Source organism: Gadus morhua, chromosome 6 (genome assembly GCF_902167405.1).
Source record: "Gadus morhua chromosome 6, gadMor3.0, whole genome shotgun sequence".
NCBI lineage: Eukaryota > Metazoa > Chordata > Actinopteri > Gadiformes > Gadidae > Gadus > Gadus morhua.
Window position 1 is genome coordinate 17,912,768 of NC_044053.1, and position 23,789 is coordinate 17,936,556.

The 23,789-nt window shown below is 43.5% G+C and overlaps 2 protein-coding genes across 3 annotated transcripts; one reads left to right on the plus strand and one right to left on the minus strand.

The window, feature by feature from the left end:
* The first annotated feature begins 286 nt into the window (after positions 1-286).
* Positions 287-8,504, plus strand: LOC115545594 (RNA-binding protein MEX3B). Its single transcript, XM_030358904.1, has 5 exons — positions 287-1,051; positions 1,909-2,156; positions 2,370-2,415; positions 3,418-4,196; positions 4,456-8,504. The coding sequence occupies exons 1-5, from the start codon at positions 457-459 to the stop codon at positions 4,879-4,881; spliced, it is 2,094 nt and encodes a 697-aa protein (XP_030214764.1). The 5' UTR covers positions 287-456; the 3' UTR covers positions 4,882-8,504.
* A 1,350-nt stretch (positions 8,505-9,854) lies between these two features.
* On the minus strand, positions 9,855-21,259 carry smad4a (SMAD family member 4a). 2 transcript variants are annotated; one of them, XM_030358907.1, is made up of 10 exons: positions 20,955-21,259; positions 19,872-20,300; positions 19,257-19,431; positions 18,581-18,832; positions 18,091-18,201; positions 17,208-17,258; positions 16,244-16,427; positions 13,233-13,401; positions 12,575-12,713; positions 9,855-12,462 (listed from the first exon to the last, which is right to left on the minus strand). In XM_030358907.1, exons 2-10 carry the CDS (start codon positions 20,109-20,111, stop codon positions 12,251-12,253), a joined length of 1,533 nt encoding a protein of 510 aa, XP_030214767.1. In that variant the 5' UTR covers positions 20,112-20,300; positions 20,955-21,259; the 3' UTR covers positions 9,855-12,250. The 2 variants fall into 2 exon arrangements, with proteins under 2 accessions (XP_030214767.1, XP_030214768.1); XM_030358908.1 differs by lacking the exon at positions 20,955-21,259 and adding an exon at positions 20,807-20,939.
* Positions 21,260-23,789: the final 2,530 nt, after the last annotated feature.

Below are 23,789 nucleotides of genomic sequence, written 5' to 3' on the forward strand. Positions count from 1 at the left end.
TAAAAATCCTGTGAAATTAACCCTTTTTAAAATAAAAACGTATTTATTACAAAATATCAACTGACTTATACATTTGTATTGATATAGAAATATTGCCTGATTTATTTACTTCATAGACATATTTATGTATTTACTTATTTAATTTGACCTTAAATTACATTCCATAGATTTGCACCACTGATTATGATTTGAAAGTATGGTCGGGTTTTCTTTATTTTCCAGAAAACCCAAATTACGGCGCAATCTCGCGTAAATTAGTGCCACGGGATTTGGGCAATGTAGTCAAAAGAAGGAGGGAGGAGGTCTGCTCTGCACGAAGGGCTGGCAAGACAAAACAAAAGCCATATATATTACGACGGTAGTAGCAGTTTTATGGAAAACCGTGTGAAGTCGCTTTCATTTTCGATTTAACTATAATATTATTTATTTTCCCAAATCGCTTTAAAGTGCAACACTATGCCTAGTAGCACGGCTTTGTTGGAAACGGAAGAGGGAGAGTCGGAGGTCCCGCCACCGCTAGTCCATGCTTTCGCCGGCATAGGCCTCGGCGACCAGGGCACGCATAGCCAGACACCCGAACAAGCCGGTGACAGCTTTCCTCACTATAGCTTTCTCGGTGCAGTTCTAGACCTGAAGCCCCTATCGAATCATCAATCGATTGAGGAAAAAAATGGTGCAGTAGCGACCGATGAAGAGTCAGAAGTTGCAGTCAACAATGGGAAGGGTAACCTAAATGGGAGTGCTAGCACGCTGCTAGCACAGGCCCACAACCACCACGTATTCCTGGGGCCAGGAGGAGAGTCTGTCATGCCGTCTGGGATTGAACCACCACCGCCCGAAACTATCTTGTTGTACAACAACGATGACCTGGATGACGCGGGCGGCCTACATTCGTCCAACGGGATGATACTTTTGCCGTCGGAAATGTATGGTGGAGAATCAAGTTATGAAATGGAGCAGTCTTTGTTGATGAGGAGAAAAAGCGTCAACACAACTGAGTGTGTGGCCGTGCCGAGCTCCGAACACGTCGCAGAGATCGTTGGCAGACAAGGTTGGTTGTTTTGGAGTCTGCTTTGATCTGTAAATCGTATGTCATTACTCAGGATCTGACTGTATTAATGCAATGCGATTTAAATTATGTTTTCACATTAAAACCAGTAGTCACTGCAGTTTTAGCCGACACCACCAAGTTAAAACTTGATAAAAGCAGCTTAACGTTAATTAATCGAAAGAAATCTCATTCCAGATGAAACACTATTGATTGAACAATTGTTATCATAAGGAGGTCTGGGTCTAACAATGGGTACTTGTTACTTGTAAAGACATATTTCCTTTCGCCTCGCAAACGTTTAAGATGCAGTCATTTGCGCATTGTGCTTCCCTTGGTTTGCTTTGTCTCATGGACAAATGTTGGTCACCATTGCCACATCAGCCAAAGCATATGTTAAGCTTATTGTGACACACTGACGTTATGCTGCTTAAACATATAACTACATGACGGGACTTAATGGGAATTCCTAAACCACCAACTCCTAACTTAAAGAAATGGGTTGGTTTATATACCATATGCCTTGAAGAGTATGGCTATGTCGAGGTAGTCCCAGTTGGGGGAGGGTAGACAACACTTTCATGTTGACCACCACAGGAAATTACTAGTGTTGTTATGTTTTATAAACAAATAGTCACTTGAGCAGTACTTGAGAACATTTTTAAAAATAGAAAAATGAATATATAAACATTAACAGGGAGGTCGATAATCAGTTCTTAATTAAGATCATTGATTTCCAAGAGTCACTTGAAATGTGTAACATGTGTTTCAACGTGCTTGCATTTTCAACATGTTCTGTTGGTTATTTTACTGTTGATGATTTCTATAATTACTTTGACCATAATCTTTCCCTTCCGCAGGCTGTAAGATCAAAGCCCTCCGGGCCAAAACCAACACCTACATCAAAACACCCGTGAGGGGCGACCAGCCTGTCTTTGTTGTCACTGGGCGCAAGGAAGATGTTGCCATGGCTAAGAGAGAGATCTTGTCTGCGGCAGAGCACTTCTCTCTCATCAGAGCCTCTCGGAACAAGACGGGCCCCCTCTCAGTCGTGGCTGGCCCCGGGCTCCCAGGGGCCCCCACCCTCCCCGGCCAAACCACAATTCAGGTGTGTAAAGAAATCTGCCCTGCTTCTATGAACAGAACAGATATAATATCAATCTATAATAAACTTCTATGTAAGGATAATGTCAACAATGCTTAAAAAAAACGAGAGCACAAATGATTTATATGTGTTTTTTTTGTATTACACTTTGAACCTGTGTTGCTAATAATACTGCTATATTCTTTGTTATCCGTTTTATTTTATTGTTCTTCCTAGGTTCGGGTCCCATATCGGGTTGTGGGGCTGGTAGTGGGTCCAAAAGGTAGGTTGCTACTTTTTTTGGGCTGATGTGTTTACGTTGGAGATGGGATTTCTAAATGTGAGCCATGGAAGTTCTTTTCTTTCCTCATTACTATTAGTTTATTTGTTGTGTTCTGGCTTGTATTTAGACTTTGGACAAGGCTTGAGACTTCCTTTTCAGTCTTGAGTGAACTCGGGACTCAAGCAAAGTAAACTTTGATCCTGGTGCAACAAAAGTAAAACGGGGCTGAACAGTTCAACAAAGGCTGCGTAGGCTTTGGAGAAAATTAAAAAATTGCCTCACAAACTAGGTTCTGACAAGAAAGTTTCCTGAAAATAAATAAATGTAAAACCAAATCCATTTTGTTTTTTTGTAGGCATTTCTAAAATCCTTATCCTTAGATATTAAGATTCACGCCTATCTATATTCCTCAATGATACAATTCCATGAATAAGCCATCCGTATTAGAAAAATAAAGCTTTGTTTTTGGTGTATATTTTGTTGCAGAAATACTGCCTCTTGTTAAAAAAATATCATGATTCTGTTAAAAAATATAGATATTTTGTCTCAAGATAAAATAACTCTTTATTTGGAATCTGAAGGACATATGAACAGTGACTGATATTCAGCATATTTAGCCGCAACGGGCGAAAACGATCCGGTTTTGTTTTATGCAGTTCAGGAATATCTCCATAAAGATGGATTCATTGCAAAACCGCATCGAGCTGTAGAAACGATGTAGTAAATATTCAAGGCGCTGGTTCTCCACAGAAAAAAGTGGAGCGCATCATGCCTGCGCGCATTAAGGCTGCGCATGTATACAAACATTCAGTCACGAGGAGATTCAACCTTTTATATTGAGCAGAAATACTTTTTAATGTACAGTTAGTAATTAAATTGATCACCGGGCTGTATTTACAAGAATACAAATAGCTCCGTGTGGACGGGGCCTTGGTTTCTCAACCGCCCTTATCTTTGGCCCCATCTTTCCATACCAAAACTTCCCGTTTGCTCACCTTTCAGGGGCAACCATCAAACGCATTCAACAGCAGACCCACACCTACATCGTGACGCCGAGCCGGGACAAGGAGCCTGTGTTCGAGGTCACTGGCATGCCGGAGAACGTGGACCGGGCGCGGGAGGAGATCGAGGCGCACATTGCCCTGCGGACCGGCACCTGTGGCGGCATGGAGCTCCCCGGCGTCGACGACAACGACTTCCACTTCAACGGCACCGACGTCAGCTTCGAGGGGCTCTCGGCTGCGGCGGCCGCTGCGGGCATGGGCCATGCAGCGTGGCTTCAGTCGAATGCCGCGGCCTCGGCCGCAGGCGGCCTGCCCGCTATGGGCGTGACCGGTGGCGGCGGTGGCACTCCGCAAGTCAACGGCAACTTCAGCGGCGGCGTCAAGATGTCTTCCACCTATCGCAACGACAGCTCCAGCTCCCTAGGGAGTGGCTCAAGCTCGGCCGATTCCTTCTACGGCAACGGGAACCTGAACCGCATGGCTGACTTTAGCCCCACCTGCTCGGTCAACGCAAACAACAACAACAACAACGGCGGCGGTGTTGGTGGTGGTGTTGGTGGTGGTGGTGGTGGCGGCGGCGCAGGGGCGAGTTTCTGGTTTGGCGATGCTGCGCAGCCACTCGGGTCCGAAGAGATGGGTGGCATTGGAGTGGGGGGCCCCGCCTCAGGATTTGATCCCCTTACCATCTCTACTGCCCCGGGCTCCACCCCTCTCCCCCAGCCCCCTGTATGGAGCTCCTATGTGGAACATCAGGCCCATGAGGCTGGCAAAACTCAGGTTTGTGGGGTTTGCAAGGTTCAATTCCCGAAAATGTCAGTAGTGTTATTGTGTCCCTGTGCTGGTGTGTAATGTGTATTTTAATATATTTTTGATAATTTGTAATGAGTAAAAATTCAAATCATTGAAAGCCAAGGATATCGTTGAAGTGCTCTTATGATGGGTTGCCAGGCGGCGAGGTTTCGAAGCCAGTCCAGAAGTGAACCATACAGCCCCTGTGGTCTATAGGGTAACGCCTTCCCTCTCCCTCTCCCTCCAGACCAGTCACCCGGGCACCCCGCGCCTCTCGCCCACCTTCCTCTGCACAGACGCCCTGGAGCACCCGCAGGCGCAGCGAGTCCAGCGGGCCTCCCTGGGCACCACCGGAGCCCCTGAGTCCCACCGCTTCTCGGGCTACGGCCCCGCCTTCTCCTCTTCCAGCGAGAGCACGGCGTCCGCGTCCTCGTCCTCGCCCCCCGACTCGTCCTTGCCCTTCAGGGCGGCGGCGGCGGCGGCGGCGGCGGCAGGGCGAGGCGTGGAGACCTGCATCCACTGCATGGAGAGTCAGGTAGTGGCGGCCCTGGTGCCGTGCGGCCACAACCTGTTCTGCATGGAGTGTGCCACGCGGATATGCCGCGGCCCAGACGCAGTGTGCCCGGTGTGCTTTTACCCGGTCACACAGGCCATCCAGCTCCGCAACATGTGATTCCTACCACTCGCCAGCCCTCTTACCCCCCCCCCCCCCGGCCCCCCATCTGTTGTGAGGATCGCCCGTGATGTGTGGCCAACGACTGTGGTTCCCCCTCCCCCCGCCTCCCTCCCTACCACTTCTAGGCCAAAATTGCAACGGGAGTCTGTGGAGGAGGGGGGTCTCACGAAACGGGCCGAGCACTGGGGACTAAGCGCAGGAATTGGGCGGGAGGGGTTTGTCCCAGAGCGTAGGGGGAAACCACAGGGTAGAGGTACGAGCATCTTTTTATTTCAATGGAAAGGTTGGGTATGGGGGGGCCATCCTGTACAGGAGCCCGTTATTGTGAAGTCTTCTTCCTAGATTGAATATCGATAAGTGGAGGGGTTAAGACCCTCCAAGTAGCATTGGGTGGAATGTTTTTTTTAATTAATATTGTTAATGTATATATTTTTTATTTTTATTTTCCCCGAATACATGGAATGAATTTATTGGACTTGAGATCAAACTTTGAGTTCTAAGAGTTCAGGTTGTCCTCTTGGTGAAGAACCAAGTTTGTAAGAGCAGTTTGGATTTTGTCATCCGTACATCTCATACGTTTTGCCTTTTTATTTTTATTTTTTCTTTATTTTTTTTTGCTGCCATTGTTTTTAATGTGTCTTGCGTTGCCCCTCATCCATTGTCCTTTTGGTATTGACCTCAAAGAGGAAGTATAGGGAAGTGTTTACATAGTCTTGACCAAAAATAACTTGATGTCAACCTATACAAATTTTGCATTCAAGATCAAAAGATTATCACAGTCATGTTGGAATCTGAGCCTAAACCGATGGTAGCATTAGCTGTAAAGATGCGCAAGTATCTAATGCTCCTTGCAACAAACTAATGAGTGTTAAAAATTGTTCATTGGATAAGTGAGCATAATGTATTCCAGAATGACCACCGAAGCAATGCCAATATGTAAAAGTCCCCTTTTTAACCTGATGCCAAAGTGGCTTAAAACCTACAATCATCACTCCAAACTGAAAGTTCAGATGGGCATCCCTCTTTTCCTCCTACAACCAAAGGTATGGGGTGAGGTTGTTAACTGCTTCCTATCGGGAGTACCGCTGTGTTTGACTCTCGTTCACTTCCGCCATGTTGCTTTCCATGGCTTCCTTAAGCCTACACGTCTGTTTACACGTTACTCGTGCCTGATTGCGTTGAGATAAAAAGAGAAACTTTAACTGGTTCTCTGGAAACACGACGGCAATATATTTTTAACTAATTTGTGGCCTTTTTTATGGGAAGCCTGCGAGTAGCGCCACAACAGCTCCGTAGTCAGACCTCAGCTGAACAGCACCCTGAACACGCATGACAGGAGTCTTATTCTAACATTTTAATTCTTTAACACATTTCTGCAAACCTTTTTTTTTTTTTTCATTATTGAAAGCACAGATTTGTTTCGCTTAGTTCTTACAAACATTTATTTTGAATGTTTACACACTCCTCCCTCTCCCAAGAGCCATTTAAAAAAATATATAGTTCTTGCCACCCTATTATGGCCACACATTTTATTTTCTTAAGTACGCTTCTGCCACCATCATACATGTTAACATTCCATATTGCCTGGATTGCGGCCATTTTCATAAGTTTATCCTGAATATTGATTGATTTCCGTGTAAACATCCCACTCCTAATGATCAGGGGGCGGATGTTCTGCACACATTAGAGTGAGTGCGGAGGGGCCATGACACGCATCTCTTTGTGCTATGCTGTTGGGTAGCTGGCAGTTTGGCAGAATCAAGAGCATCAAGTTCAGTTCAATCTTGTTGGGAAGTTCTCCAAATGGTGGTCATTGTTTTTAACCAGGGCCATAACAGGCCTAGGCTAAGAAGACGCCGCTATGTTTTCACTTAAGTTACATGATTGCAAGTCGTTTGGCGTACTTCATCAGTATACTTTATCATCAGGGTACCTCAGGAGCACCTGAGTAAACGCCTAGTGCATGTTGGGTAAATCAAACACTTCTTGATTCCTTGAATTGGGCTTCAACTTTCCAGGCAGACATTTATTTTATTTCAAACCCAATACAATTATGTTCATCCCCATTATCATCAGTTCACACTTAAGACAGCTTTACACATTTTGAACTGACATTTATCCTCGTGATTCGACGTAGTGTATTGTTAGTCACATTTTCTTTGTACTGCATTGTGCACCCAAACGGCACACTTAACATTTTTATGCTTCTTCTTAATTTGCGGCCGCACTACCACCTTGTCTTTTCTACGAGTTGCCGCAAAATGAACTTGGGTTGTAGCATCATCCCAAAGTGGGGTGATAAAACGCCCACGATGTACATTAAGACCAGGAAAGGAGACCCCGATCCAGTTTGTCACTACACATTGTAACGTTGTTGCTGTGGAAGGCTAACGAGACTTTACTCCAGCAGTAGTGGAGTGTGTGGGATAGTATTTGGACGTAATTTAATTGCTTTTTTTTTTGCTTAGATGTCTTGTAGAACATCCAAGTGTTATCAATAATGAGCCGCAACAGTGCAAAAAAGCACCCATTTGCCTTTTTTTTTATTTTATTTTTTCTTGAAACAACCGAGGTTAATCAAAATGCTCTCTGCCTCTATTCCATTTAGTGAGGCCTTCTGTCCGTCCATTATAGAGGCACAGCTTCGCGGGCTAGGGATGCCCTCTCTCTTCCGATGGAATGCAATATAACCGCTTGCTTGACATAATCTCTGAGTGATGCTTTGTTTTTTCTCCATATGGCTTCTACTTTTATTGCTGTTTAATGACTGATAGAGAATTTATTTTTTATTTTGTTACATTTCATATAGACAAATATAAATATATATATATATATAGATGTATATTAAAATGTTTACAGATAGTTTTTCTGTTTTTGTTACTTTAATCGATGACTAGCAGTGATGAGTTGAAAATCAGTGCAGGAGGCTGCCATTCTATTTGCTTGTAGTCTATTTTCCCTCTTTTTTTTTTGTTGACAGTATTGATGATGATAATAATAGTATTGGTAGATGCAGGTTGTTTGAGTGGAAATGGAATGTGCAACACAAGCATGTTTTTATCATGAACCGCCAATGTAAACGTCACACTGCAACTGTTTGTATAGAGGCCACGGTTCCTAGGCCTCTCGTCTATACGCCACCAAATTTAAGAAAGGTATATTGTACAATTTATGTTAGAGATATATCTATATATGGATATATATAATAATTGAGCTGTACCAACGGTTTAAACGGTTTTTGCTAAGTTTACTACATCTTTTATGTATATAAGTAGGGGGAGTCTTATGGCATATAAATTCTTCAAATTAAGTCGGGAGTTTAAAAGCAGACTATATTTTATAATGGCCTCTTAAGTTATTTTGGCCAAAGCACTGATATTATATATTTGCTGTAAAGAGAATTTGAGAGTTTTATTTTTCTGATATTATAGTTACCTAATAAAGACGGTTTCATTTAAAGCCATCTCAGAATATGTATGTTGTTGTGATTTATACATTGAAAATGATCACCCCATCTTGCAAAATATGCAACCAATTAAATGTATAATTCAGGTTATTACAACTGCAAATAAAGCCGGAACCAGTGTGACCATATACCATCACAGGTGGTCTAACATTCAGCCATAGTTTTAGCAGTTTTTTTGCCAATTTCTTCAATAAATTAGATCTATTAAGACCACTTGGCAAGTTGTACAGTATCTCCCCCTCTCCACATGGGTTTTGAATCCATGTAATGCATTTGTCCCAAGTTCAGTTTAAATGTGACATTTGGGGTCAATTCATTTTTATTTAGAGTGTTTGTATTGCAGAATTGCAATACAAAGTAGTTTAAAAGGTGAAACGAGAAAAAAGTTAAATAAATATCAACCTCCCAAATAAAGTTACAAGGAGGGTTTAAACAAGGATTTGGAGAAAGATTCTGTTTAAAGTTAGACGGATTGTGATTCACTCAGTTCCCCTGACCAGGTGTTCCAGATGCAAGCACAGACCTCCTCTTCCAACTCAAGGGCAATGTAGGTTATCTCGGAAAGATGAACCGGGAAGAGTGTGATAAGGGGTTTCTAAAAGGAAAACGATGGGGTGGAAGGGTTTTGTTTATCAAAAAGTTGATCTTATTTTGAATACTATAGCTTACCTTTAAAATGTATGTTGATCATGCCATAGCCACATGAAGCCAAAAAGATTATATCTGCATTTATAATGTGGTCGAAAAGATTCATAAATCCCTTTTCTGTTCAGGGAGTTTTTCCTCTGTTTTCAAACATGACAGATATATTCCAATGGGGGGTAAACACAAGTCCAATCACATGCTTGAGAGCAGCTCTGGTTGGTCACTAGGAGGCTTGCTAGAGGGGCTGCAAAAATGGGATGAACGGTGAACCGTGAAAGAGGATCAGTTGATGCTTTCAGGCATTGTTTTAAACACACTGTCAAATGGATCGGAGCAAATCTGGAGCCTAGCTGCCCTCGGATTAACAAGAGGGGTGTTCATCTTAAAGAACCGGTACATGTCAGCTTTGGCTTTGCCAAAGAGCACTCATGTAGGCCCTTTCAAAGTTGGATTTATACTACTTTTCTTATGACAAAACTTTTTTGCATTGACTCCAAGACCCTTTTCACTTTGGTATCGCTGTAGGATAAACAGAAGTCACTCATTACGCTTAATATGGGGCTACTCTTTTTATGTAGCAGGCCAAGATAGTAAAGGAGTTGAGGTCAGTCTGCCCTTGCTCTGCTACATAGAAGTAGCAGACCCATAATGGTGTTACAAATGACCTGTGTTTATCCTACCATGACTCCACTGTGAAAAGGTCTTCTGATGTGTGCTTTGATATAGTAGAAGCAGCACTGGTCCTTTTGGATAAAATAAAAAGATAAAAGAATGGTATCATACATCACAATATCTGCATGGTAGAATGGGTAACCGATTAACTTGTATTCATTTGGAAGATAATTGAAGGATCACAATGTAGAATATCAAGCCATTTTTATTCAGGAGTTTCTCACATAAGAAATACAGTTCAACTAATTTCTGCAATAGGCCAGTCACCACAAGGCTGTTTGTAGAGGCTCCCATTTTATATCGGCACTTTATACCAAACCTGTCAACTTCAGAGTCCAATATCAGATATCTGATAATTTCATCCAGCAAATGTTATCCCAAAAAATCCTGTTTTGTTGCTTCTTCAATGCATCATTACACAGAGCAAAATGTAAATTGTTGTCTTAATCCTTTGATTCCAAGTCCACCACACCATTGCAAGCTGCCAACAAAAATATTAAGGAAAGTTCAATGGCCAAAAAGATTAAGAAAAAAACAAGTGTTCAAATTCCCTAACATACAGGTGCGTAACCAAATCTGACCATATAACCAAATTATTTAATTAAACTGCAGAATCAAAGTAGTTAATACAGCTCATCGATCAGAATGACTTGCAATTCATGGTTTATTTACGAGCCTGGTATACTGACCAATAGAATCAAGGCAGCAGGTGATCACAAAAAAACTGCAGTAGAAACAGTTTGTTTAATCGGGACGGGAAGGTACAACCAGGAATACAGTCGAGACACTTTTCATTGTTACACCTGGTTGATTAATGGTACCGTCAGTGGCCTGGGGTTTGGCATACAAGATGTTCAGAACATATTGTATAATTTCATGCAAATATTTACAAGAAACAGGTTATTTACATGGTGAAAAAAAAAGCTACTCAAACTAAACTAAGGCTAAAAAAGGCGAAAATGTAAATCCATCTGCTGAAAGGCTGAAACCCGGATGAAGGTGTCGCTAGTGTCATATATCTGCATACGTTTAGCATTTTTAGTTACTGAACTAAAACCTAGATCCTTAGTTTATTTTCCTCAAGAGGAAATACTGAACGTTAAAGATTTTAAAACAAAGAAAATAAAGTGCCAAAAACAAAACCCCAATTAGTGTAACTGGTGTGCTGGGAAACCACCGTCATCATGTGTTTTATATTTATCAGTAGACCAGGATAATACCTATGCAGAGGCAAATATCAAATTGAAATATCAATATCCTTAAATAACATTCTAATGTTAAAATCCAGTTCTATTGGACAACTTCAGTGCACTAACTGGTTGATGGGCAAGATCAACAGCCTACATCAGTAACATTCAGTAAGCAAATAGGTTTTGTGGCATTTCTTATAGTGTGTAAAAAATAAAATGGTTTAACACAATTCCCCTACACCATTATTCATTTAGCATTGTTTAAAATCTGATTATTGCCCAATTTCAAATTGATGGGATTGTTCACCTTCAATATAGCCAAAGAAAATAAGCAGAAGCAGTATAAATCTTTATACAAACCAATGTGAAGGGGTTACTGATTTGAAGAAAAACTAAATATCATCACAGCGACAGTGCAATCTCCGTAACATAGTTTATAGCAACCGCTCTTCTCATAGGCCTAAATTATGGCTAATTAGAGCCAAAGAGAAACTGCGATGAACAGTAATGTCAGGACACTTCTACACCCATTTCCTCGCAATTTTTCATCCAAACGAGTTGATGATGTAATGGTGATCGATAAAAAAAAAAAAAAAAATGCTTGGGATAAGTCACTCATTAAACTTTGTGTCTGGCTTCAGCATTTCATCAAATAACCACATATTGTGACTCTGACATTGCAGGATTCAGTTCAAATAATATTTCCATACTACCAGGTTTAAAACAATGACCATTTACAGTTTTGAATAATCCGACCTCGGCCTAGAGCTAAAAGCAGTGAGATGATTGTATGTTAGCAGACCGGGAGAAGCTAACATGAACTCAATCAACTACAAGATGGCTCTAGGACTCCTGATTGCTCCCTGATCCCACTTGGACCGGCTGCCGTCAACTGGCTATGACCAGAATGAGGAAGTCATCCTCGTCTGGTCCTGTGAATACTGATTGTCAAGATGAACTAGATATAGTTACATCCAGGAACCCACACCGTTTCATTCTTTTTAATTCACTATCCAAATTTAAGGAAGTCCGTAGGCTGTACTACAGCCGGAGCTAATTTAGTTTGTCAAGTTTAGCATTCCCGTCGACATCTATCAAAAATAAATGTAAATTTTCACATGTACGTCTTTTGCCCATGGCTCAAGTTTCTCTGTTTCTCTGCTCTCCTAAGAAAAAGGGTTAGTCCCAAAGAAAGAATTAGGACAAAGAAAAGCCTCTCTGTCGACCGTTGCGAGGCGGTGGGTTCTGTAGTGTGACAGCACGACTCATACTGTTCAAGGGGCCCCTGGCATATCCCTCTCAAAAGAGAGTCCTTTATACAAAAAGAAAACTAAGGTTCTTTTGTAGACCACTGCGGTTGTGTGTGTGTATGTATGAGCGTGTGTTGTGGGTCTCAGTCCAGGGGTTGTGGGTCAGCGATGGGCATGGTGTGCAGCACCTCGTCCAGCAGCTGCAGGGCCCGGTGCAGGTGGATCTCGATCCAGCACGGGGTCTCCTTGATGCTCTGCCGTGGGTAGTCGGGGCCCCAGCCCTTTACAAAGCTCATCCGGAGGATGCAGAGGCGCCGCAGGTCGTCCACCCCGATCCCTGCTGCCGCCGACAGACCTGGACGGGGAGACAGGAACACTGTGTGAGAGCTGCACCGTTACACCATCATTCTCTCACACACAGACCCAGACCCAGACCCAGACACTCAGTCAGTCAGTCTTGTGCGTACTGATGGCGGGGGCGATCCCTCCGACCGACCCAGGCCCCGGGATGTTTCCGGCCACGGCGGCGGCCTGGGCGGCGGCAGCGGCCTGCGCTGTAGCGGCCTGCTGCTGCATCTGCCTGTGGCACTGGCGCAGGTCGAAAACCTGCAAGGGCGAGGAACACACACACACACACACACACACACACACACACACACACACACACACACACACACACACACACACACACACACACACACACACACACACACACACACACACACACGTTTAGGTGGGCGGGAATTCTGATGGCCCGCCTAGCTTGTGATGGTTCGTGGTCATAAACGGCTCGATTAGGTCTCTAGGTCTCCAATGCCTGTCTGGAACTGTACTCGATGCAATGTTGATAGTGATGGTTAGTAAATTATAGGGGCATTCATTTTAAAATGATTGATTTGGTATACAATATAAGTATGATTCTTATATTCATTTAGGAATATTATCAAAACCCCTTTTTGTGAACTTCTGTTCAAACAAAGAAAGAAAGAAATCCCTCGCTGTGAACAAAATAAATGGAAAAAATATGTAATTCCTACAGATACGATGTGTCGGATGGGTTCCACGGCGAGCGTCAGAGGGCAGCCTCTGAGCAGCGGCCAGGCGGGGTGCGCCCGGGGCACTCACCTTGATGTAGGCGCTGGGGTAGATCTTGTGCACTGCGTCCCCGGGGGCGCGCCCCGCCTCTCGGTCCAGGTAGTAGCTCTGCACAAACACGGCGTGGTCGCTAAGGCAGCGCACCCAGACGTCCCCTTCGCCTTTACACTCCAGCTGCACTCCCTTACCGATGTGGAGCCTGGGAGGAAGCAGGGAAATATAGGGGTTTGTATGGGGCAATGGTTTGTAACCTGCGTACCGCCGCAGTACCCTTGAGCAAGGCTAGTTGTACCATGAACTCCTGATTTAATACATTACAAGGTTGTTCTGTTACAATACACAAGCAAACAATACACTGTTTGCTGCATTATTATTCTAGCCTGGCTATTGCCAGACCACGCTCAATCGTAGATTGCACGTTCGTCGGGGGAAGCTGCTGTCATTTTCTTCAGCACAAGAGGCGTGATCAACGGGCCTAGTTTAACTGACTCTGTACTCGATTGGCTGCTTGCCGTCACTTCCCTGTCATTATTGTGTTAAACCAGCCAATAGCGGTGTGCAGGGCGAACGCAAATCGCCGGCAGAATGGGCGGGGCTACCCAGTCTATTATTATTATTCCACAATGCAAGCCCTTGCTCTAAGTCAGGGATGCCAGGGTTACGGCCCGCGGGCCGGACACGGCCCGACTGTATGTCACATCCGGCCCGCGGGTGATAAGGGGAGAATATATGTATTTATTTATTTTTGGAATCCGTCAGTTGGTCTGTTACTGCTGCTGGTCTGTTACGATTCAATAACTGTTCATTCCCCATTCTCCATTCCATTTCGAAACGTGTTTAGAAAACACGCTTGTTTCATTAAAATGTATTCATCAATTAAGGCCGCCACCAGGGGGCGCCCCCAAAACTTTTGCCGCCCCCAACGCATTTGCCGCCCTAGGCGATCGCCTAGTTCACCTGTGCAAGCATTCAATAAATAAAATAAAAGTACTTGACAGTTTGCACTTGTGTTATTAATAGGAAATGTGTTTTGTTGGCACCTAGTCTATTTTGTTGCATTTCTCATTTATAAATGTAGGCTACTTGCATGGATAGGAAAATGTTAAGTTCTTACTGTGTGTTCACACCAAACGTGACGGGGCGACAGGATCCCATACAAAGTGAACGTATAGACGCGTTTTGGGCGAATTTTTCGCGAGAGAAAACGGGCGACAAGTTTTGATTTGTCGCGCCACACTTTTGCCGTGCACAGGTGAGCGCGTTCACGAGAATTGGTCACTCGAAAAATTCGCTCGAGTTCAAATATTTGAACTTTGACGCGAATTTCGCGTGATGACAGCCAATCAGCGTTCAACAGCGTGGCCACTGAGTCATATGTGTAACGTAACAGCCAATCAGCGTTCAACCATCAAACTCAGTGCAGTGCCGTCCGGGGTGAACTGCAGAATGGAGGAGAAAGTGAATGTTGCCGTTTGCGACTCCCGGAGCTCTATATATAATAGTATATAATATACTATAATTGTATATATAATATCAGGGCCAAAAGCTCTGTGCGCCTCCGGATGGCCTTAGCGCGGGGAGCTCTCATAGGGATTGGGCTTCTCGGGGTTTGTTTACCGGCGTTGCTATGTTTCCGGTCTTGCGTGTTCCAACGATTTATTAGGTAGGCCTATCTAATAAGTCTCTGTCTATTCAATACTTCATTCACTGCCTCTTCCGTGGTCATTACAATATTATCAATATACTGCGTCGGGTCCTCCGACATCTCTCCCTCTTCCACAAAAGGTAAAGACATGCAATGATGGTTACCTTGTTGTGGCGCGACCAATTCAACAAAACTTGCACAGCGACAGATTATCATGTGTGGCGCGACAAAACTTCGGCGACAACGCGAACGGGCGAAAAATTTCGCGTTTGGTGTGAACACACAGTTAGAGGGGAGCTGTCTCCTGCTTTAGGCTATGTAATTGTATGCAATGCAATTTATTTTTGATGTCTAGGCCTTCAAGCATAATTTAAAATAGCCTTCCTATCCATGTGTTGAGGCAGTGTTTGGCCTTTTCAGGCCTTTTCAGTCCGAAAGTGTAATCCGGCCCCTGAGGTCTCTTGAAAAAAATCTGGCCCCCTGACCAATTTCACCCTGGCATCCCTGAAGTGATATTTCTGAGAAATCAATTATTTTTTGGACCTGGGATTCTTTCTGAGTGACTGCCGTGTGTGAAATATTAATATATCCTATTAAAATAAAGAAGGGGGTCGGCTTAGCTCATGAGGTAGAGCAGTTGTCTTGTAACCAAAAGGATGCTAGTTCAATCCCAAGCTCCTCCTAGCTGATTGTTGATGTGTCTCTGAGCAAGACACTTAACCCTAACTGCTCCTGACGAGCTTGCTGTCGCCTTGCATGGTTGACTCTGCCGTCGGTGTGTCAACGTGTGTATTAACCGATGTAAGTCGCTTTGGATAAAGGCGTCTGCTAAATGCCCTAATTGTAATTGTAATTGTAGAATGTGTGTTACTGTTTTCCTTATAATACTCTACGATTTTAAGTTGGAGCGGATGGAAGTACAGAGTAGTAAGGAAGACAATTCCCAGAGATTCAACCAACTTGGCAGTGGGCACCGTAGATTTCATTAAGAATGCAGACAGACACAGGACTTAAGACTTAAAATCCCTCACCCACATCTATCGGACGCCGACTCCATTAGAGAGCAAGACTGACTTCACTCAGCTAGTACAGGCACATAATGGCGGTTATTAGTGGATCATCCCAAAAAGATTCTGAAGTATCCAATTATTTTCTGAATCATTAATGAAAGGCATTGTTTGTATTGCATTGTTAAAATAAATTTGACACATTTTGTGCCAATTTGTGAGTGTATATTTTAAATACCAAGTAAGGCAATCTTAAGAGTAAAGTCAAAGTTGAATATCCCCACCAAAACATAATCAAATCCCATAATATGTGCTCAGTAATGACATTTCGAGACCAATTTTAGTCCAAATTGCCTACTAGATGTGGGGCGTGTCGGGCCGGTGCCTACCTGGCTCTCTCGATGGCCTCGGTCCGGTGGACGTTGCTTAGCTGGCCCAGGCAGAAGCGGTCCCCACCGGAGGGATCCACGTAGCCGTCTACCGTCACCACGGGGCAGGAGGAGGGCACCTTGAACGTCTCCCCCACCTGCACGTCCATCTCAAAGTAGGCGATGGAGCACCAGTAGTCAGGGGCTGGGGGAACACACGGAATGTCATTCTGCATATCACACGTCTGTAATTTGAATCACTTGATCCAATCGTGATGGAATAAAACAAGATGCTAGCCAGCTATGTGTGATTTATATAAGGGGGGGTCTTGATATTTTAGAGGGTGTTACAATAAACCACCATCACCTTTTCCCAACAACAATGTGGGTTAAAACCACTTAAAAACGAAGCACTACGCTGGCCTTAGATTTTACCACTGAGTAGGCCAGGAATTTCAAACACAGGGAGCTGATTCTTTCCCAGCAAGATAAACCTCGTCGTCCTCCTGTAATGGTGTCCGAGAGCTTTTGTTTCCTCGTCACCATCAGTTAATGATAGGAGAACTATTAAACCACTCCAGAGTACCATCTTCATCTGAAGTTCACGTATCAAAGCACCAACAGTGTGGTTGTGAAACTAGACGCCCAAACTTTGTGCCTTAACGTATGAGCTATTGGCAACTTTCAGATCTCTAAGAAAGACAGGCCATATGCCCATTTGAACCTTTAACACACATTTCAACCTGCAATGTACCCAAACATGAAACACACATGTGGGATCAGATCCTGGACTTTGGACCCGGGGTCCAGGATTAAAACCAAACAGAAGACCTTTCCATGTAATGTTAATAGCTGATTCCTTATTCTATGCAGCATTGGAGGGGGGAACATTACCGAAAAAAATACTGCTAGCAAAATACTGCTAGCAAAACCGTTTTCCGCTATCATGACCAGTTAGGCAAGTGTCACAACAACAATACCTTACCTGGGTGGTTGGATATGGGAGGCTGGAAGGCTAGCTCATTATGCACTGGCCCTAGGAAAAAAAGAGAGTCAGGTTTTATCTTTTAATATTATAATTGACATTTTTCTAGGGTTGTCTTTGAATTTGATAGAAATACATTAAGTCAACGTTTAATTGTCTCTAATTGTTGAATCATCGTGTCGGGAAAATGGCGTAATATGGTAATAGCGTGACGTTGGGAGGATGGGTGGGGCTAAATGAGCGATACCACAGCATTGCTTGGCTTCTAGAAGGAAAAGGCCATGAGTTATACAAATTTTTGTTGTGGGGGTGAGGGAATGACTCAGTCTTCAGAGTAAATGAAAGCCAATCCAAAAAGGTCAAATGCAAACTGGCAACAGCAGCTGTCATATAAAACCATTCGCACTGGCGAAAATGATTCTCCCTTGGTACTCTATTGTATTTTCACCGTTTTGTTCAATTTAATGGGGATGTATTTCCATGAGCTGGAACGCATCATTCACAGCATCACTTGAAAAAAATGTTTTTATCACTCTCCGTCTCCGTTTCTGTCGTCACAGAGACAACCACCGTTTTATACCGATGATGAATTTTTTTCATTACAGTATTTTTCCCTATATTAGAGTATAGTAAGCCAACTGTAGCATGCTGATGTGTTGAATACTGACATTCTCTGACATGAACGAACAGGCACATTGTCACATTGCACATATTCCCTTAGACTTTTCCCATTTGACAGCTATCGCAAAAGAGAGTTTAACCATGTTACATGTAAACCCAGTGTGTTGGGATCTATACTAACTGAGAACATTTCACTGCAATGGATTGTGTATGCGACGAATAAAATCTGAATCTGATCTGAATCTTAGTATGTTCAACTTACAGTAGGGCCCGGGATGCGACATAGGGGGGTGGTGCTGGAGGTGGCCATTGGTATGGTGGGGGGGCATGTTGTTTGGGAAGCTGCTGTTCCGAGGCCAGCTGGCGTTTGCATCTATGGGAGCAATAGATGTCTGTTGAAAACTCACAAATTATCAACACACAAACATTACCCAGATAAACACACGTCACAAAAATACAAAGACACTGCCAAGGCGCTCTTTATGATTTGTCTGCTGGGAATTTAAATGTAATATTGATGACGATAGTCTAGCTGGGAGTGGACTTCCACTGAAAGTTTCTGGGTTCAAACCCAAATATATAGACACGCTTAAGCAAGATACCTCACCACAAACTCCCTCTTAATTCATTGTGAATATAAATGACTGCTAAATGACCATATAATGAAGGGATGAGCAGCACAAAATACTCTGTGGACCTATAACACATCGACACACACACAAGATGCTGCCATGTTTGTATCTGTGTCTTACTCCCGGCTCCAGCAGCGATGGCGGGGAAGGAGGACGAAGCGGAGGTTGAGGCCTCGGACATGGGGAGCAGAGCCGGGGAAACGAAGGCCTCGGAGGGGCCCGGGCGGCTACCGGAGGGGGGGTGTTGGATGGTCTGGAGGGAATGTCCCCCCTCCATGGAGGACAAACTGGGCGGAGGATCAAAGTCATACTCGTCTTTAACCATGAGCCCTGAGCTGGGGCCAGAGCTGGTCAGAGTCAGCCCTGATAAGTCTGAAAACCAAGATCAGAAAGCACATGTCAATGGGGAGTTTTGGCGACAGCGGGGTAGAGGTGCCACGTCACCTTACAAATCGCTGAAACCTGTATACTTAACAGAAGGCGGAACACAATAATTTGAGCAAACATATCATTTTTGATCCTTGTGAACAAACAGTATTTGGTTCAACAACTACAATATCTGCAGGATAAATTTTAAAGCTGCACTGAACTGAAATACTAATGTGAATTCACTTTTGTATGACTAATGTAAAATGTCATACCCTGTAGCATTTTATATGAACACAATTGTAAAAGGAAATACTCTACATTTCACATAAAAATCTTTATTCCTTTTTGGACCGGGAACACACAGACTGTTATCCTACAAACTCCAACAAAAGATTTTATAGACAATCATATTGAGAGGATGCCTCACCTATGCCCGGGGAGACCACCCTCTCATAGTGATAGGGGTTCACGCAGACATTGTCGCACTTCAGGTCAAAGGCAAACTGACAGTATTTGACGTGCTTCAGCTCATTCTTGTGCAGGTCGGGCCATCGCCACAACCTGGCGTAGATCACATGCGGGAATCCTTTACGTCCAGCCACCTGGATGGGAACCAACCAAGGGTCAGATGGGGGGACACTGGCGATTCAAATGAGGAAGAAGAACCCACACAGGACGGGTGTAGCCATGGCCAAGATTAAACTCCAACTGTGGTTCCCTTTGTCCCTTGTTGATAATTCACAAACCGATATATAGCTCATTTGAAAAATCAGTTAAACATTGTCCAATAGAGTGTCAGGAATTTAACAATAACTCAATAAAACAAAACGTTTATGAAGTTGAATATGTAGACCCGAGTATGTGCAGTGGTTTATACATAACTTCATTGATATAGTGTCCCGCATACTGCATGAGCAAAAAACAAACATTCTTTGCATGGAGTGTGTTATGACAGTATGTCAGGTGTGGACCCAAAGAAGATTAGCTGATTGCAATGGCATCAGCTATAGGGGATCCTTTAAATAAACAACAAGTTCCTCACCTGAAGCCGTCCATCGAGTGTCCGTTGGATCGTAACACACTTGCTAGGGTGCGCGCCATTCGTGGTGATGGCTGTGATAAGGGAGTCCAGCTCATCCTTCTTCTCCTTCAGTTTCTTAACCAGGCTCTCGATGGCTCGCTTAGCAAATGTCTCGCTTTCACCTCCCTGCCTATGGCACATCAGGCTGTGCACGATGCTCAAGCAGGCATCATTGCTTGTAGGTGTGTTGGTGATGGACATGTTGACCTTTTCGCAGCCGTAGCTCTATACTGAAGAGAATGGATGACTATTGACATATATTTCGCCTGTTTAGGCAATCAGGCATCAGTTGATGAACACGGGGAGTTGACTGGCATTTCGGTGAACGTGGTGGTTTTCTAAAAAACGATGCACTCATCGCTGGCCAGGTGCCAGATTGCGGTAGTTTGTCTGAAAAGAGAAAAACAACCAAAGTTAGTGATGGTATTTAAATATACAATCCAAGAAGGTAATTGAGGTTTTTACTATAATATTCTAGCTAACCAAAGGTTATAAATAAATTTATAAAATATAAGATAAATACACATACATCTCTGACGCCTACTTTCTGGATAGGTTAATAAGAATGGAATACATGTTTACTATACAAATCACTGGCTCCAATGCAAACCCACAATGTGCGAGGAGACAAGAAGAAGTTTTACGAGAACTAACAACTAGAGACGAACTTTAGAGACATGCTTTATTAATCTACCGCTCCATATAAGCAGTGTCCTCTGTTGTAAAGCCTACAAAGCAACTAAACTCTTAATAACATACTGACAATCACAAAAAATGCATATGACGGCATTAGCTGGTGACGCTATCGTACAGGCTACGTTAGCTAGCAAGTTTAGTGTTAACAAAACTCATACAAACAAACAGGTGACTGCATTGACTTTGCTTGCTGCACATACAGTCATGTTGTTCTTAGACAGTGGTCGAAGAGCTAGATGCCATTCGAGCTAAATGCGGACGTTTTTGTGTCTGTATAATAAGGCTACGGACATAGTTAGCTGGTTGCTAGTTAGCTGGGAGCTAGCCCCTTCCCCGCTAATATGTTACCGTGCGTTCGCGGCCGACGCTGGGGTGTGTTGTCAGATCACGCAGGTTGTGTCTCTGGCGTTATCCACACACATTCTCCAGTCGGCAACTTGAAGAAAAATTAAGTGCCACAGAACGGAACTCGTACATCCTCAAAACTGTTGTGGGAACGTAACCAGACAAGGCACAACATTAACGATTTGTGTGTTTGAAATTGCTTTGCTGACACTTTGGGTACTACAGATTCCGACAATGGCGAGCTGCGCATGGGCAACGTGGAGCGACAGATTGTGGCATTACTAGGCTACTTCATTTATTCACGAATTCTGGCCAGCAAAATAAATTAGTAATGGCTTTAAGTACTGTATGAAGTGCGCGCGCACACACGCACGCACGCACGCACACACACACACACACACACACACACACACACACACACACACACACACACACACACACACACACACACACACACACACACACACACACACACACACACACACACTTTCGAAAGTAAAACCTCTGATGAGCGTGTGTGTGTGTGTGTGTGTGTGTGTGTGTGTGTGTGTGTGTGTGTGTGTGTGTGTGTGTGTGTGTGTGTGTGTGTCTACAAACACTGCAGACGTAGAATTATTCTCATTATTATGGGCGTGAGAAGGTTTAAGCAACATACATTATCTATTTCCTCCTCTCTCTCAACACCCCCCCCCCCCCCCCCCCCCCCTTTGCTAACTTTTTCAAACAGCAGAGGGCAGTATCCACCAGTTTACCAGCCTTGAACGGAGGTTTCTCCCCCATCTGATCGAGATCATTCTAATCAATACACGGTGCGGTAGGTTAATCCGAGAGTTGTACAGAGAGACTGCTGAAAAGGGTGAAAGAGAGCAACATCAAAGTAAATAAACAAAAAAAAGTCCCCCTCTTTTTAATAGTGTTTCAGTGCAACTGGACCGATCACAGAAAATAAACCCTGAATGGGCCAATCACGGAAATGAAGCTCTGATTCAACAAATTACTAATTCTTAATTATTAATAGCACTTACATTATTACAGCATCTTTAACATTAAATACAATTTAGATTCGACAATTGGATGAGCTGAAGATATCTGAAATGAACAGTTCCAATATGCTTTCTTCAGGGATTAGTAGAGGTTGTTATAACACTTTATAGCCTCTGAGGTAAAACATAGATTTAGGTAGGCCTGTGTTTCACAAACGTGGAATTTTCCTAGTGTAGTTGAAGTGGCTTTACACCAACTACGATAATACAGGTTGAATTAGAGTGGTCGGAATTTCGGGAAACCTTTTAGTGTGTTAATTAACCTTCAGTTTTCGGAGAGATTGGACAGATTTAAAACTATGACTATCATAAATTTTGTGTTTTTCCTCAAGACCTTTAAAGATTGGCTCAAGACCTTTTGTTTTCTTAAACAGTATGGCATTTGAACCTATACAATTGCTGACCACAACTCTCCTGGAATTTTGAGAGGTTCAGTCAACTTTGTCACACCGGTGTTCCGGGTCCCAAATGACCGTCAGGAAGTGCATGGATAAAACTATATTATGTTAATCAAGAAGATGGAAAACCTCCCCATAGACACACCTACTCACTCACACATCCAGAATCACAACCCCCTCTACCCCAACCCTGTAATCCATCACTGAGGGCTCCCACGACAGCAGATCCACTGGTGTACACCTAATGGGTGTGTCAGGTTGTGTTGTGTTGAACGTATTTAAAACATTCAATTAATATTGGCTTTGATAAAAGTAGGCAAAGCTGTTGGTTGCACTGTTTTAGCCGTAGAACTGGTGTTGCAGTTCATGTTCCAAGACACACTTACAGACAGAACGATGACAGCCCTCTGTGCAAACACTTACTCATCCACACATACACACACACAAACACACACACACACACACAAACCCACACAAATTGACTATTTACATACATTTGCGCGCAATCAAATAAACTTGGTGGTCGGGTGTGAACACGCACATGCGCTTATCCGTGTATTTGTGTTTGTGTGTGTCTGTGTTTGTGTTTGTGTGTGTCTGTGTTTGTGTTTGTGTGTGTATGTGTATGTGTTTGTGTTTGTGTGTGGGTGCTTGGTAGTGCCCACCTCAACAGCGGAGTAAACACAAATTCACATAGACATTGAGGAGACAGTGGAGCTTAAGTGATGGGATGGGACTTTCTCTCTCTCTCTCTCTCTCTCTCTCTCTCTCTCTCTCTCTCTCTCTCTCTCTCTCTCTCTCTCTCTCTCTCTCTCTCTCTCTCTCTCTCTCTCTCTCTCTCTCTCTCTCTCTCTCTCTCTCTCTCTCTCTCTCTCTCTCTCTCTCTCTCTCTTCCCTCCCTCCCTCCCCCTTTATCCGTTTGACTCGCTCTCCATCGCCGATGAAACATGATAAACAGACCACACTCATTTTATCCATCACACTGCATGAGCAATGGGCGGACTCATCTTTAACCTGCATCTCTTCTGCCATCTCCCTCCTTCAAATCTCCTTAGCCTTCTTTCCATTTAATCCCTCCCTCTCTTTCTCGTCTCATCTTGGACCTACAAGTCCCATCCCATTTTCTTACTTTCCACTTATTATTATTATTATTGATTATTTCTTTGTCTAGAATTAAGAAAGTATTAGTATGATTGACGACAATGAGAATTCTTAAATCAAAAAATAAAATAAAACCGGGCATACAAATACAGAAACGCAAGAGTAAGGGGTAGATGCAGGCAATCAATTAATAAAAAAAAAATTACACAAAACCCCATGTCGTTACAACGACATGCCTTGAACGCACTTAAAGCGTAACAAAGTAAACACATGTCTTCCTTCAGTTTCCACCTCCA